This window comes from Vulpes vulpes, chromosome 7 (genome assembly GCF_048418805.1).
Source record: "Vulpes vulpes isolate BD-2025 chromosome 7, VulVul3, whole genome shotgun sequence".
Taxonomy (NCBI): Eukaryota; Metazoa; Chordata; class Mammalia; order Carnivora; family Canidae; genus Vulpes; species Vulpes vulpes.
In genome coordinates, this window is record NC_132786.1 from 116,651,561 (window position 1) to 116,669,057 (window position 17,497).

At 41.2% G+C, this 17,497-nt stretch overlaps 1 protein-coding gene across 7 annotated transcripts in view; it reads right to left on the reverse strand.

Annotated features, from left to right (window-relative positions):
• Positions 1-17,497, reverse strand: part of DOCK4 (dedicator of cytokinesis 4) — a 407,219-nt gene that overhangs the window by 117,917 nt on the left and 271,805 nt on the right. For all 7 annotated transcript variants that reach the window (XM_072764773.1, XM_072764772.1, XM_072764775.1 and 4 more), the window contains exons 17-22: positions 9,548-9,704; positions 4,504-4,601; positions 4,312-4,395; positions 4,047-4,147; positions 1,904-1,985; positions 487-657 (exon numbers count right to left, since the gene is read on the reverse strand). In XM_072764773.1, coding sequence (XP_072620874.1) covers positions 487-657; positions 1,904-1,985; positions 4,047-4,147; positions 4,312-4,395; positions 4,504-4,601; positions 9,548-9,704 — 693 coding nt within the window. The remainder of the gene's footprint in view (positions 1-486; positions 658-1,903; positions 1,986-4,046; positions 4,148-4,311; positions 4,396-4,503; positions 4,602-9,547; positions 9,705-17,497) is intronic.

Sequence of the window (17,497 nt, forward strand, 5' to 3'; positions counted from 1 at the left end):
TCTCAGCACTGGTCATACAAGATCAGTCCCAGGGCAACTAGGGTCAAGTTAAATAAAACAAAACAACATGCAGTTTAGCCAAGTCCAATATAATGAGTCTCAAGTTGACAGATTAAAATGCAGTGAAAGGGTTGGAGTAAACAACAGTAACAAGTCAGCTCCAGTGAACTTCCTTCCTCAAGGCTGATGGTGACAGCGTGTCTACTCATCGGCATGTGTTCTGGGAACTGAAATCCAGGCTGTTGCAGACCAAAAGTCTCCCCAAGAAGAGGGAGAACAGTTGGAGGAAAGGCAGCCTAACTTCTGCTCTGCTGGGGCTCAGAGACTAGGGCACCTTTTAAACGTCTGCAAAGTTGCTTACGTTACAAATATAAACTGGAGCTATGGATTTCTCATTGGCGAAAACATTCGCTTCTGCTGCTGTGTAAACACAAATAAACTGGACTCATTTTTTGCTCTACTGAGCGGAGACGAAAAAGACATTACCTGTGATTGAGATAACGCTCCTGACCCCTTGCTCTCTTGAGAAAGGAAGAAACGGACCGACATAAGGAGCTCCTGAATGCAGCAGCGAAATTCCTCTTCATTTTGTCCACCGGTAGCAAGGGAGAAGAGCCTTCGGGATTGCACTATATACTTAAAAATATATTCTTGTGCCTTGAAACAAAACATTTTAAAAGTTAGTCTCAAAAGAAACCAAAAGCATTTAACAATGACACGGCATAAAAACCATGGACAGCATTAGGTTGTTAAATTATTGACTTAAATGCTAAGACCCCATGAGATTTTCGAACAGTATTTACTTGTGGGCAAAGAGCCATTTTTTTCTCTGATGCTAGTGAGAGAAAAGGTATAGATAATTTGAAAATCCTTTGTAATTTTCAAGATATATGAACTTGAAATGCTTTTGATCCTCAGGTGGTTTTTAAAATTTAGTTAACAGAGAGATACGTCGGTTTCTCAAAAATTACTGTGTTTTGCTGGCAGGTACTCTTGCCACTTAGCATTTTACCTCTAATCAGCCCAAGGCGATAGATTTATAATCAGTAAAAGACTTGTTTTTAAAAATGTATACCTGTCAACTTCTAGCTAGTGACCTCAAATAGAGCAGCATTCAACAATAGGACATCAGAGGACCCTTAGAGCAGCTAATGGACAATCCCTTTAAGAACCTGTGTTCTTGGGATGCCTGGGTGGCTCAGTGGGTGAGCATCTGTCTTTGGCTCAGGCTGTGACCTGGGGGTCCTAGGATGAAGTCCCGCATCGGGCTCCCCTCAGGGAGTCTGCTTCTTGCTCTGCCTGTGTGTTTGCCTCTCTCTGTGTGTCTCTCATGAATAAATAAAATCTTTAAAAAAAAAGAGCCTATGTTCTTTTATGAACATGTTTGCAAGTAAAGTGTTAACATCTCCATATACAACTGAACACAAAGGGTCCAGACACCTGGGCAGCATTAAGTCATGAGACCCAGCAAAACCTCAGGTCTCCTCACTGTGACCCCTGCTAAGCCACCCTATTCCCTTTCAAAATTAGGACAAATCACCCTCAAATGGCCTCTGTCAGGGTATTGGAAGCGAGAGCCAGGAAGTCCCAAGCTTAACTGCCTATGTGTGGTCTTCTGTCATGAAACCTCCCTCCTGCTAATCCTAGACTTCACTCCGAGTGTTCTGGAGCTCAGAGGTATAAGGATTCAATCCCAAGCAGTTCCAGTGGGTGAGCCTGGCAAAGTTTCTTTCAAATTTCATCAGCTCTGGAGGAGCATAAACTGATTAAGAGCCTTGAATTGGAAAGCCAGTAATATATCATCCCCAATTACTGTCTGTGTAGAGGAAAGCAATTAGTTTAGGCAGCATCATGCAACAGCTCCATTAGACTATATTATCTGTTATTGACAGCACGTCATTACCTTCAACACCTCCTGGATGTGCTCTTGCCGTTCTGCTTCCGTGATCCTGTCCACGTACCACTTGAGAACTTTGATGAGATCTCTAAAATACAGGGGAAAATGTACAGAAGGTGGACTTGGTCGAGTTCTTAGGTAAAAGCCAACAAATCAAACGTTGTTATCACAAGGAGGCTTCTTTTCCCATGGGTTCTCACCATTTTCGAACTGCTTGATCTGATAATGTTAGGAATCTGCACATCAGCATCACTACCCCTTTTTGAAGATGCAGAGAGAAACACTTCCTCCCACTGAGATTCTCTTCAGTATGGATATATTCCATTGACTCTGCTGTTTTCTGGCAAAGCTTTCCAATGGGCAGATACAATTACCAGAGAAAAGGTCTCTGGCCAAGAAATCTGGAAGTCTGACCATCATGGTCAATCCTGGACAACTGCTAGTTGGGATTTCTTCCCCAGTGATCATGTAAATAGCCGGATGAAATATTCAGTTGGAGGCAAAAGGGGGTGTGGGGAAGGATAAGGGAACATCTCTCTACTTCAAGTCACATGCCTGTGGGTTTATCTAGCCAATTCTCTGACCTGTGGGAAGAAAAAGGCTTACCCTCAGAGCGCCTAAGTAAGAGAATTTCCAAAACAGCCAAGTTGGTTTTTTGTTTTGTTTTGTTTTGTTTTGTTTTAAGGAACAAAAAGAGAATTTTAAAAAACCCAATAATAATTCTCAAGATTGCAGTCTTCCTACCTTTACCTTTGTTCAGTTCTTCGTTTCTGGGAAACAGAGCAATTTTTAAAAAATGCTCCTCTTTTCTCTCAGTCAGAAAAGAGCACATGGATGTTCTACTAGACAGGTGCTGCCAGGAATGTTATTTTGAAGATAAATGTCAGTGAGTCTCTGACCACCCATAGTCTGAGAAGATTCCATAGGCCTTACCTGTCTTATTAGGAATGATTATCCTGCTCTCCTGGCCAACATAAAGTGTTAGAAATTACGCCCTTCCTCTCTAGCTTCCACTGGTAATTTCAATCACAAATGGTGAGGTGCTACTAGGGCCCCAAATGTCAGGCCGAGTGGTACAGTGGGGCCAACGTCCCAAACAGTCCCTGATAGTACATTTCACCCTCTGTAAAAATCATATTGACATACTGTTCACTTAAATGTTGGAGGCATAAATCTTCACGTGCCTTGATAGGGAATACCCAAGGTAATAGGATCAGATGCTTCTTTGATTACTTATTATCTTTTATATAACACATGATGGGGAAAAACAGGCAAAAACATGATTCAATCTTTTTAAACACACTTCTGGGAAAAAGGCTCGTATGCACAGCCATAGTGCTTAAGGGATGAGGTACAAACGTGGGCAGAGTAGCAATGGCAGTGTTAGAATGGGGAGAAAGAACTTGGGGGGAACATTCCAGGGCTGTATTTAAGCAGGGCCAAAGCCCGGGAAGATATTATACATAGCACAGGAGAGAAGCTGTTGCCTTCTGGCAATTATCAACCAGGCTGCAGGGAGGCAGGTAGGAGCTACAGTTTGTCATTACTCATTTGCTTTAGCCTTGCCTGCAGAGTTTGAGCTCATCAGAAGGGATGAGCAGTTAAAACGGCAGCTCGTATCACAGGGTGGAATCCATGGCTGCACTGCTTGTGGCCAGGAATCCGGTCTTCACATTAATCAGCATGCACTAGGCACACAGTAGGTACTCAGTATACATGAACAGATAAATGAATGAATGAGTTAAAAAGGTATGATGACAAAGGCTGTTTTCCCTTCACCTCTTGTTCGTAAAGACTTCTAGAATCCCCAAGGAACGTGGTGGTTAAATGGGGTTCTTGGCAGCCAAACTGAAATAACCAGTTATTTCAGACCAAAGCGTATCACATGAAATAGAGACAAGAAGAAAACACTTTATATGTTAGGTTTTAGGAATAGAATTCAGAAAGTTTTTTTTTTCTTTTAATCAAAGTAAGTTGCAGCCATTAAAAAAAGATGTGTGAGAAAGGAAGAGACTGACTCAAGAGACACTTCAGTTGCTGTGCTTCATTTCTTCCTACACTTTCTTTTAAATTTTCCTATATTGCTGGTTCTGCCTAGAAAAGCTCAAAAGGATCTGCTTCTGAACCAATTACAAGATAAAGGCCTTACCTGTATGCAAGTGCCCCAGCAAAGTGACTCTCAATGTAGGTGTCCATTACAGGTTTAAAATGATGGAATTTGCTATCTTGCAGCAAATTTATTATGTGAACCTAAAAAGAAAATTGAGCTTTATAAACTGAATGCAAATCAAGATTTTTTTTTTTTTGGTTCTTTTTAAGTGACTCTTAAGCTATTAAGTGCACATTTCAGAAAGTCTTGGTCAAGATCAAGAGACAAAATTGTTAAGATATAATTAAAGTGAATTTAAACTCACCAACGAATCAAATACTTTAGACCCATATTTTTGGGAATTTTCATCTAAAATTCCAAATAAGGTATCCAGTGTATCTTGCAGAAACTGTCAGATAAAGAAGTAAATCAATAAAGAAAATATCACCTGTCCTTCCCCTCCAAATATTCTTTATTCCATGAATTTCCAAGAGAGGGATAACAAAATAGCATATACCTTTACTATCTCTGAGCCATCAATTTCTTTTAATTTAGAGAGACAGCCTGTGATCTTGTCTGGGTGGGTTCTCCATTTCAAGAGATCAAGCATATCACCTTTTCAAACAGAAAAGGAAGATTAATTGCCTTAGCAGAGAATAGTCCATCATGTGAAAATATTTCACTGGTAAAAGCTAGGTTCTTACACGTGTTACCTACTCTTCCCAGTCCTCTAAGTTTCAAGTTCCCCCAGACCATGACTAGCTCTCTAGGATGGCATTTATTACACTGTATTCTAATTATTTCTCCCTTCCCAATGCTCTTGATTTACAAACTCCTACTCATCCTTCAGTTCCCAGAGTAGCTGTTGCTTCGTCCAGAAGTCTTTCCTGAAATCTCCAGACTGAGCCAACTGGCCCCGCCATGTGCTCTCATCCCAAGGTGGCAATGACCCCAACTATTTCAGTTGTTTACCGGTCTTTGCCCCTACTAGTTTGTAAACTCCAAGGGAAAACAAACAAACAAACAAACAAACAAACAAACAACACAACTGACATGCGGAGTCTGGCCCTATGGCATCCCAGCACAGGTAAAGAGCAGCACATAGGAGGCAGTTGATAAATATCTATGGAATCATTTTCTGCCTCCTCCTGTTAAAATGGGAGTTTCTTGAGGGTCAGGAAGCTGCTTTAGTCATGTTTGTGTCCCCAACACATAGCACTCTGCCTAGCAATCAATTCTACCTAGCAATGAAGGTCTCCTGGACAATGTGACCCAAACCAGGCAGGACTAGAAGGTCCCCTGCACAACGATGACAAGTCTAGTCAATTGTCGGGTCATCGAGTGAGCCCGTGGAGCTGAAGAGGGCCAGTTCTTGGACTCCACGGTCATCATCCATCCCAGATTCTGGGCAGGCGCAGGGCTGAGCTCTTCAAGTCCCTCCCTTTCCTAAACTGACAAGACATGGGCCTGAGTCTAACAGAGTCCTCTGAGAACCTCTTCACCTGGTGAGGGAAAAAAAAAAAAACCCTTCTCTCAGCTTTCCTGGGCATAATTTAGAAAGGCTCCTGAGCATGGTGTCCAGCTTCACTAGTCTCCAGAAGGAGCAGAGAGACAATGGTGTCTGGAAGCCAATGAAAGCAGTTCAGAACTGACAAGGCTCGTGTATGCAGGAAGCGCACAAGGCGAGGGAAGCTGGCAGGGCTGGCTTCCCAGGGCTCAGTGAGGCTGACAGTCTAGAACAGCCAAGAAAGAAGCCAGGAGGGATTTTCCAGCCTTAACAGGGAGAAGTTCGCTTGAAAGCACTCTTTCAGGAAAGACCCAAATGGGACTTGCCGAGACACAGAAAGACCAACATGGAAACAAAAACTAGAAGAAAACAAAAACAAGAAACCAAGGAAGAAGTAGCTGTGATGAAAAAAAATATATAAATAAATGATGTAGCAAAAAGAGATGAGAAAATGTATAACAATCTTCAGAGGAAAAAGAAGCAACATTCACCAAAGCCAGATTCAAGAGAAAAACTTCACAAAGGACTTAATAGTGAGAAATTTAGTATTAAATGGAAATATTGATCTACATCAAACAGGGATAAGAGGATGGTTCAGAATCAGGAAAATGAGGGAATTTTAAGAATAATGATTTTGAAAAAATTTTGTCATATTTCCATAGTGGAAAAAAATCAGAAAATGTTTACTATTCATGTCTCATTCAGACATCCTAGAGGTAGGATTGGAACCATTAAAAAAAAAATCATTGGTTATATTTAGAATATCAGGTATTTCCACAAGTGGAGACGCGCCACAGCAGAAGTGGCTCTGCGTTCTCCCATCAGCTCCTGCCTTGCGCTTCCTTCCTAATTCCGACCCGGGCATCCTCCCTTCCACTTCCCCACTGCATGATCCCTGCCACTCCCTCTCGCTCCTTCTTGTGCCCCAGAGCCAGGCTGTTGCAGGGGCATCCAGGGCAAAGCTCAGCGTGAGGAGCGGAGTGTGTGCAGAGGAAGGAGGTGGCTCTGCAGGCCTGCGAGAGGCCTCCCCAGCGGCTGCAGTGGGAAACCAAGACCAGCACTGTCCTAGCAGAGCCGGAGAAGAGATGACAGTGGTCCAGACAATCAGATCGGAATGGGGCTGTTGACCTTTCCTGCGAGCAGTCTGATGACTCTCTAGGCTGCTCGTAATGGGGGAAGCGGAAGAGTAAAGCAGTGTGTTCATCTGGATGTAATTAATCATGTGTACAAAGTGCTCAGAATTAAGTCAAAACCGTTCATCTCTTAGGTCTCTCTTTTAGCTGCCTGAAGATACATTAGTTGCAAATTAAGAGCTATGGCCCTATTGCTGAAAACTGTGATTTTTAAGTATTCCATTCAGCAAGCATTTTAGACTATACAGTATGTTTGATCTACCAAGAGCTAGAAAATAGGTGGATGACATAATCCCTACTCTTTTTCTTCCTTTTCTTTTAAATCACACTCTCAGGAAGAGACTGAATGAACCACCCATTATTTGGGGGAGAAGGGGACGTGCGGAAGTCAGCAACTGTACAACTAACTGGTAGGCTAAATTTAAGCACTGTTTTTTATTTTTAGACTTTTTAAAACTTATGTGTAACAGCCCTAGGAAGAAAACAAAGAAGTAAAAAATTTCTTCCCTGATCCCTACATTAAGAAGCTTAAAATATCTACTTGATCTGGCAATCACAGATGTTCAGCAGGGAGCTCTGGCCTTGGTATGCTATCCATGAACAAACTGGAATACGGAATATGTGCAGACAGACACACTTTCAGGATCCTGAAATGCAAATCTTCTATAAGAAATTGTTCCTAGAGACCATATCACTTGCTAAATGCCCGGTTGTAATGGAAATGGGATTTGTGTATTTTCCAATTTGAGTAAAATGAATACAAAGCAATTTAATTCCAATTTGGAACTGGATTACTTCTGGTCAGAAATGTGTGTCTAGCATGTAAATTTCAGAAAGATCAACTAACTTCCTTCTTCCCATCTCTTTGAAACACAGTATTTATTTCCTGATTCATTTTGGGCTTTGTTACATGGACAAGGGTAATCAAAGTCAAATGATAATTAACCACTTATCAAGTGTCCAAAAATGAGCCAAGCATTGCCTTCCACACAGTGAGATGTTTAACATAATGATTTCTGAATAGGTTTATTTACCCGTATCTATTTGAAAATGTTCTCTGCTTTTACAAACCTAATTTTTAGGTTCTGGTTCAGTTTTATGTTCACAATTCTATCTGACATCCTAAACCCGAGAATAAGAACAAATTAAGTCTGCAGGGCCAAATACTTTGACGGCAGATAAGCTACTGTTAGGATTATCTGGGTGGGTGGCAAAATGATGGCCCCACAGATGTCAATGTCTTCATCTCCGGTACCTGTGAATATGTTTACCTTTTATGAGAAAAGAGATTTCACAGATGTGATTAAGTTAAAGGTCTTAAAACAGGGGGGATTATCCTGGAATATCTAGTGGGCCCCCTGTAAAGCACAAGGATCCTTAAGAGAGAGAAGATGGTCAGAGTCGTGAACATGTAAAGATGCTCTGCTCCTGGCTCTGAAGATGGAGGAGGAGCTGTGAGCCAAGGAATGCAGCTAGCAGCTATCAAAGGGCAGCAAAAGGATTCTCCTTCAGAGTTTCCAGGAGAAATGCTGTTCTGATGACACCTTGATTTTAGTCCAATGAAAAGGATTTCAGATTTCTGACCTCCAGAAACGCTCAAAGATATATTTTTGTTATTTGAAGCCAATAATGAGTTTATAGTAATTATCACTACAGCAAGAGATAACTAATACAACCTGAAATTCCTCTACCAGAGTAATCGATCAGTTAAATGTGAACCTAGGTTCTATAGCAGACATACAACTAATCTGCGCAGAATAAATAGATTTTCTGTCTAAGGGAGTAAATAAATAGCAGGTTGATTTTCTTATCTTCAAAATCTCTGTAGGGTAGACTAGCACCATAAAAAAACATCTGCTGTTTGGTGAATGCTTTATAAACATTATAGAGATCTGTCAGTGAAGTTTTAATTTAAGGAAAACCATTAATCCCTGAATACAGATCAAGTCTTGAAGTTTCTTAACTTGGTGATGGCTACCTTCAACCCAATTTACTAAAAATACGCAGCTGATTTTTAAAAAGATTTTCCCCAAAAATACTTTTGGAAGGGGAGAAACAAAAACTAATACAAATGTGAAAGTATCATTTGCCGAAGTCCTACATAAATATAACAGCGCCACAAGAGAAATCGAAAGGGATCTTAAAAGATCAATGTTATACTGTGACATTTTACTTCTTTTCTCGGGCCACGTTCTAGAGAGGAACCGTGTTTTCTCCTACAAATGCTGTTCTGTGACACAGAAGAAAGAGCTAAAAGCACTTACTAATGCTGAGGCCCAGGGACACTTTGTGAGATTCAATACCTTATTGCGAAGTGACTCTCCTCAACATCATGAGTCTGACTTATTAATACGGCACTCCGAATGCTAGCCAGAAGCCTTATATAGCAACCATGAAGAATTCAAAAATATTTAATTTCCTTCCTTCATTACAGATGATGTTTTCATGACAATTTTCCAAGGAAAAGAGCTTGTTTTATTAATCATAACTTGCTAAACAATCACTGACATAAAAAATATGGTAGAACAGAAAAGCAATATCCATCTAATTAAGCTAAAAACAGCCCCTTGTTCCAAAGCCTGCAATCAGCACTGTTTATGGCGCTATAAAACAAGAGAGATTAAGGTGGTGGTATCCTTTGTCTCTCTGTCTTCCTCTTTTTAAAAAGCAGCTGGGTTTTGATGCCTTGTGCACTTGGGTTTCCATACTGGGATAATTTTGAAGTCTTTAAATTACACGCATTAACAGACCATCGGGGCACAGCGGTTTCTATTTTGCTGGAGGTCACAAACAGAAGGACCAACAGTTTTTCTGGTGCAAAGTTCTCCAATATAACACTGGTGTTTGTTAAACATGCCTGCCAAAATTCTCATGAGTGCTTAAGTACAAGGGCTTTCGAATAAAACAGCATTAAACGTTACCATTCTGTGTGAGTTTTGTGGAACAGAGAAAAGATGTTATCCAAAAAGACTCCTTTGTGGCCTTCATGGCTTGGTGATTATTTCCAAGGAGGATGCCCTTGGAAAAGGGAAGTTTGAGGTAGCGGGTAGTATCCTGAAGATTTGTATTCTCTTCACACTGTTAAAAATATTAAAAATAAAATTAAAAAGGGAGAGATAAGAGACCTCATGAAAATTGTTAAGCATACTTTCCATTTCTGCTGTTTATAAACTGGGAAACATTCCACACGGGATTACAAGTAGAATTTGGCTTTTAAGTAAAGTACACAAAAACAGAGAGATGGAATTAAGCATGGATTTTTGGGCTCAGACCAATTTGGGTTCAAATCCCAGTTCTGCTACTTCTCCCAGGAGTAACTCTATCACGTTATCTCACCTCTTGAGATCACCATTTCTAAATCTAAACCTCAGTGTGTTGTCGTAAGAATCAGGTTCCATAAAGCCTTTCACACAGAGCCTGATATACAGGAAGTACTCAAGAAATCATATTTGCAGTAACTACATTTAAAACAAATGCTTATTAAATTCTTCCAACATCTCATCTGAGGCTGCTATCGAACAGCTCCTAACTTTGAAAACTGGCAATTACAGGAAACTTTTTCAGGGTCATCTAAGAGTCCCACCATGTGAGAGAAATCTCTACTTCACAGAACATGCCAGTTAACAAATATAAGAGGGATTACAAATTTAGAAAATATAGTTTCATATCCCTAATGTAATTCTTTCTTTAGTCAAAGGTGGTCACTTAATGCTAAAATCAGCAAGAAATTTGTTGGATAAATAACTGGACATTTGGCCATGGGGTTGGCTCGGTAGGTAGAGCATGCAACTCTTGATCTTGGGTCATGAGTTCAAGCCCCACATTGGGCATAAAGCTTACCTGGAAACCCCACCCCCCAAACTAGACATTCTTATGATGCCAATGTACTATAGCACACAGATTAATTTCCAGTGGCAAGAGGACAAATACAACTGCACACACATGGGGCAGGGGGGAATCAGGTTGTCGTTATACCGATGCACAATGGTACAAAGACAAATATCGCTGTCTGTAATGTATTCTTACTACAGATGTTGAACCTCAATCTACCACAAGTACAGATTCCACTTCCATTTCATAATAGATACAATGGACAGAACAACATGCTGAACAATACTACAGGGGAAGCAACTAGAAAAACCCCAAAGGCAGCATTTTCTGCAGGATGCCAGGCTTTGTCTCTTCGAGTCCAATGTTAGAAAGAGAAAGAAAGAAAGAAAGAAAGAAAGAAAGAAAGAAAGAAAGAAAGAAAGAAAGAGAAAGAAAGAAAAGGATTGTTCTAGACTAACCAACACTTAAGGCAAATGTGACATATAGTCCCAGATTTGGATCAACCTACTGAAAAGGATTTTTTGAAATTTATACATTGACTTAAGTTCTAGATGAGATTGAAAAAATTCAGTGATTAGAAAATCATTTACCCCAAAGATACAGATGCAATGAAACACCAGGACACCTGCACCCCGATGTTTCTAGCAGCAATGTCCACAATAGCCAAACTGTGGAAGGAGCCTCGGTGTCCATCGAAAGATGAATGGATAAAGAAGATGTGGTTTATGTATACAATGGAATATTCCTCAGCCATTAGAAACGACAAACACCCACCATTTGCTTCAATGTGGATGGAGCTGGAGGGTATTATGCTGAGTGAAATAAGTCAATTGGAGAAGGACAAACATTATATGGTCTCATTCATTTGGGGAATATAAATAATAGTGAAAGGGAATAGCGGGGAAGGGAGAAGAAATGGGTAGGAAATATCAGAAAGGGAGACAGAACATGGAAGACTCCTAACTCTGGGAAACAAACTAGGGGTAGTGGAAAGGGAGGAGGGCGGGGGGTGGGGGTGACTGGGTGGCAGGCACTGAGCGGGGCACTTGACGGGATGAGCACTGGGTGTTATTCTATATGTTGGCAAATTGAACACCAATAAAAAATAAATTTATTATTAAATTTTTTTAAATGTATTAGTCTAAAAAATAAAAAGAAAGAAAATCATTAACTGAAAAAGTAGGTTTTAGGCCAGTATGATATAATGGCCTTATGTCCTTATTCATTTGTCTGAACCCACAGAATGTACTATACCTAGAGTGGATCTTAAGGTAAACTGTGGACTTTGGGTGATTATGATATGTCAATATAGGTTTTCCTTGGTTAAAAAAAAAAGTACCATTCTGGTAAGTGAGGTTGATAAGGGGAGAGGCTATGTATGTGGTTGGCATAGAGAAATTTACCTCCTCCTCTCAATGTTATTATAAACCTAAAACTGTTCTATGATATCATTTGTGTAAAAAATCCACATAGAAAAATATCTAAAAGCATATACACTAGAGGATTAATAGTTAACAGCACCCAGGTAATGAGGGTATTGTTTTTATTTTGAATTATCTCTGTACTTCTTTATAATGATAAAAGTGATTTTAAACTACAATTCTGAAAAAAAATATTTTCACAGATACAGAGTTCGTATAACTTAGGCTATTTTGAGTATAAATTTTAAAACTCACATGAGCTTTATTCCTTTAAATGTTTTCAAGACAAGCGTCTTGGTAACAGGCGGGAGTTTAAGCAGAGAATCTCTTTGGTATTCCAGAGTACTGTGTGTGATTCATAAAATATTTTTAAAATTTTAAATAATAAATTTTAGGAAAGACCTAACGAGTTCAGAGAGATGGAATCAGAATTCTACAAGATGTTCTTACTAGCACACCTGCCCAGTAACAGGAGTACCTATAAACACAATAAGCAGCCTCTATAATTCTCCTCTAACGTTACAACTCCAAATGCTTTCTTTTATTACTGGGAGATATTTCATGGAGACAGCAGAGCGTGTGAAACACACATATATGGTTTAGAGAATCATTACAAAGTAAATGCTTCAAATGCCTTCTTCAGAAGAGCCCTTTGGCAAAGTAATTTCTGGAACCCTCGATTGCCATCCCTTCTCGTCTTGTTCTTGGTATCGGGGCTCGGAAGATAGCAAGCCAAAGCATGAGTCACAGCACCCCGCACTGCCCCGTACTTCCTGCCTGGGTCTGGTCTGTGGGGTCAGGAACATGCTCTGGTCTCCCAGCCCTCACCTGACTTGTGTTCCATCTATCTAACCGCCACTTCCTACTGTGACAAGCATGGGGGAACACAACGGACATACTGTCCAGCTATTGCCAAGCGTCCTCTTCAGGAGCTGGAGAGGCTCTAGCCTGCTGTGTTCCATCTACTCACAGAAATTGTGCCCCTACAGATATAGCTCTTATCCCCCCCCCCCACATAAAATAATTGCCTAGCTCATGAGCACTTCTGGCACCTTCTTAGAATTTCTGCTTGATACGCTCATCTAGCTCTGCTGGTGGCCATGGACTGATGACTTCTGTGACTGAAGATAGGATGGCTGTTTCATATATTTAGGGAGCCCTGTGAATAGAAGACTTGGTTGTCTTCTCTTGGGCCAATCACTGTGGCCAGATGAGTGCCACCAGCACTGGTTCACTTTACTTCTCCTTCAGCCCGGGCCGGGGGGGGGGGGGGGGGGGGGCGGGTCAAGACCTCAGCATCTGAATTTGTCTGAGGCGTGATACCTTAACAATTCTTGCAGCTGAACACTATCACTCACAGTCAAGTACAAAGACAATAATTAACATAAATATTAAGACGTAAAAATCATTTCAAGATCTCCCGCCAACAATACTGGGTATGTGTGCATGAGCTTGCATGTGCTGGTAGGGAAAGGGCAGGTAGAGAAAATTCTACCCACCAATTCAGCAAAGAAAAGCACATGATCACTCTTTGGTCTCAATGAACCTTTTGATGAGAACATGTGCCAGGAGTTTGACACTGAATTTTTTTGTCCAGTAGGAGCCCAAGGAGATAATGCTAGGTATAGGGTTAGAGTTGGAGGTTTAGATCTATTTCTGAAGAACTTATGTGGCCTCAAGAAGTTGTACAGAACAATCTCATAGCATATCTTTTGTTCTCTGAGGTTCTCAGCATGCATCCTTAACACATCATACAAACACTGGAGATTTTAAAAGCATCCAAGCAATCACCATTTATGATGGTTTACTACATGTCAAGCACTGCAAAGCACTTTATGTGCATTTTCTTATTCTCATAATCACCTCGTGAGGCAGGACACTGTAATCTGAGGAGCTATGTGATTTGCTCGATGTCACATTATCAGTAAGTATCAAGAGTTGGGATTTGAACCAAAGTTTGTGTTCATAACTACTAGAGAACACTGCCTCCTTCAAATGTTGTTTTAACCAAGTTTTGAGTTTTGTTATAATGTATAAACATTTATTGATTTATAGGTAACATACTGAATGGTAGGTAAGGCTAAGAAAGACAAAAAAGTTCACTTTTCCAAAAAAAAAAAAAAGCCTATTTGTGGGAGACACCCTGGGAGGCAGCTCAGAGTGGTCTGTGGAGCTGAAATGGATTTCTGTCAATCAAGCCTAGGAGCCCTACAGCGAGGCAGCTAGGCTCTATTCTGAAACCAGGCAGGGAGCAAGGAGGATCATGTGACATGAATGTAGTGGGGAGCAAGGCCAGGTAGGAGCAGATTAGGCATGACACAGGAGCTCGGGAACTCAACAGGTGAGTCAGAGATAACATGTCAATTCATCTGAAGAAAGAGAATCTAATGAAGTAAAAAGTAGATGAGGAGCAGTGAAGATAGAAATGAGGTTCAAGAAGGCAGACCTACAAGGCAGGGGCAAGTATCAGCAAGAGCTGAAGCCGAGAAGGTTCTCCAGCCTTTCATGAGGAAATGTACCGTTAATTAACAAAAGCTAGGCAGTGAGGAAGAGTCAGCATCAAATTCCTGGGGCACCCTCAGCCAGATGGGAGAAGGGAGGGTGTACTGGGGGCACAGATCCGAATCAGGACATAGAGTGGAGAAAACAACCAGAAGTGAACAACCCTTATCCCCCTACCCTTAGGCTAAGAGTCAATTAAGTCACAGAAATGAAGCTGGAAAAGTCTGGTGTGGCACTGCCTGCATGTTAACTGTAAATACTGGTATAAATGAGTTGTGGTTGAGTGTCTGCAAGCCTGTGAGGCTGAGACTGACCACCGCAGCTTCCCAGGAAGCTACAGCGCAGGCAGGCGAGAAGTGGCTTTGTCACCACAGTAAAATCCAGTTATACCACTAACCTAGATGAGCTGTTAAATACAAATCACTTGCATTTTGGGGACTCACACAACTGTTTGGGTTTGGGCATAAGGGAAACTTTTTTCATCAAATCTGGTGCAGGTGTGGAACAAAGCAACGAGGACATGTGAATAATAAGACACTGTCCTCCCCGTACACTTGTGACAGACACAGCTAATGTACTACCAGTGTGATGGCTATATGATGATAGACAGATGAGGGAACAGTAAACTGAGCCACTCTTTCTGGAAGAAACAAGGCAACATGATCGCAGCCTCATGAGGCTGCCACTAGATTACAGGAGCAAAACAATGTCATTGTCGCAGTAAAGGACAATTCTCTGTGTTTGCTCTGATAGGCTGGCATCTGTGCAAGCCATCTCAAAATGGAGTAAAGTTAATTTATTACAAATTAAAGAGGAAGGATTAAGAATGAGTCCTCTGCTTTACCACACTTGAGACTGAAATCAGACCTGACAGGAGAAATGTGCTCATAGAAGAACTAAGTGCAGGCTTTGCGAGGAGGCAGCGGTAGTCTCCATGAGCTTGGCTCACAGGCTATTCCCTCGCTCAGAGTTGAAACCACTTGGCACAGCAATGAGTGGTGCATCATACCCCAGGCCACTGTTTTGACCCACCGTCCTAGACAAGGGAAAGAGAGCTGTGATGGTCCGTCATGAGCAGTGTTCCAGAAATGTGGTATCTGGAGTAATATAAGCTACGTGACTGAGCATTAAGCATTTAAAATTTATGTAGAAATAAACTGGTATGGACATTCATAGTACATTAATGAACTTAAGGGGTTTATAATTTGCAAAAAATAAAGAATTAAGTTGAAAAATACAATAAGTTAGACAATCCAGTTGGAACTGTATTTTACTGGTCAATCAAAAGCAGATTTAAACAGTTTGTGGTAGCAAAGTATCTTCTTTTGGGAACACTCTTAGTATGATTAGCCATCCTGGATGATATCAGAAATTTTAGAAATTTATTGAATTACAAATTACCAGTCCTTTAATTTGGTATTCAGAACGTACCAGGGAAATAAACAGTCCCTGTCCCTCAGGGAATTACCCATCTGACCTCTGCACCCTTAACACCCATGCCAATGTTGTGATGAGGGCCCCTGGATTCCCGCCCTGCTGGGGAAGGGAAGCAGGGTCTATAGGAGCAGGTCTGCCTGACTTCAGTCAGAGAGAATAAGAGGCTCACCAAGCAGGCAATGGAGGAAAAGGCATATCATGTGGGAGACATGGTAGCTATAAAGGCCTTGGGCGAATAAAAGCACATAAGTGAGACTATGGGGCCATGGCAATGAAGTGCAATGTGGGATCCTCGACTGGACTCCCCAAGAGAAAAATGACATTAGTGGGAAAACTCCTGAAATTCACCTGTTTTGTGTTAACAGTACTGCACATGGGTTAATTTAGTTTCAATAAATATGCTACGGTTGTGTAAGATGTTAACATAAGGAGAAGCTAGGGGAGGGGTATATGGGAATGTTCTATACTATTTTTTGCAATTCTTCTGCAAGTCTAAAATATTTTTTAAACCTTTTAAAATATTTAAAAAAAAAAACCTTTCGGGATCCCTGGGTGGCGCAGCGGTTTGGCGCCTGCCTTTGGCCCAGGGCGCGATCCTGGAGATCCGGGATCGAATCCCACGTCAGGCTCCCGGTGCATGGAGCCTGCTTCTCCCTCTGCCTGTGTCTCTGCCTCTCTCTCTCACTGTGTTCCTATCATAAATAAATAAAAAATTAAAAAAAAAAAAAAACCTTTCTTCATCTTCTCCCTTTTTAAAAAAATTTTTTTTAACAAAGCACAGGTATATTCAGACAACTACATGTAGCTTAGTAAGGCTGGAGCATGGGATCTTTCAGTACAAAAAAAAGGCTTGGAACTGCCCTAGGCCTCTCAATTAGGAAAAAACCCAAGAGAAAAGCTCAGTTTGGGACCTGCTGAGTTTGAAGTGTCCCTGGAGAAGGCAGCTGTAGATGGTCAGTGGGCTGGAAATCCAGTGCGGCCGTCTGCAGCAGAGATGTGGTGATGAGCTAACCCGCCGAAGTGGCTGAGATGGTTTTAGACTGGAGGAGTCACAAATAGTGGCCAAGGATGAAACCCATGAAAATACCCTCGTCATATAAGGTGTGGATAACGACAGAAGGGTCCTCAAAGGAGAAGGAGGACGAAACTCAGGAGAACACTGTTGAATAGAGGCAAGAATGTGGGATTTTCAGGAAGGGCCATCAATGGTGCAACACGCTACAAGGAAATAAGGAAAGATTCTGAGAGTGGCCAGTGGCTTTCGCCACTTTGGGAAGACTGAAGATGTCCTGGTATAATTTGTGAGAATGAAGGTGCTTCCTGGATGTCACATTAATAGTCTTCAGCACTAAGACCACGCCCGCAGATTATTTTAGCCTTTTTTTCTTTTCTCTGTTCATCGTGGCACATTTCTGCATTAAATATACTGACTTCTAATTTTTAAAATTTTATAGGTGTTTCATTCTTATTTTTTTTTTAAGATTTTTATCTCTTTATTCACGAGAGACACACCAAGAGAGGCAGAGACACAGGTGGATGGAGAAGCAGGTTCCTCGAGGGGAGCCCGATGCGGGACTCGATCCCGGGAAGCTGAAGGCAGACGCTCAACTGCTGAGCCTACCCAGGCACCCCAGGTGTTTCCTTTTTAATTTCTGTCACAGTAATAAACCAAAGGTAATG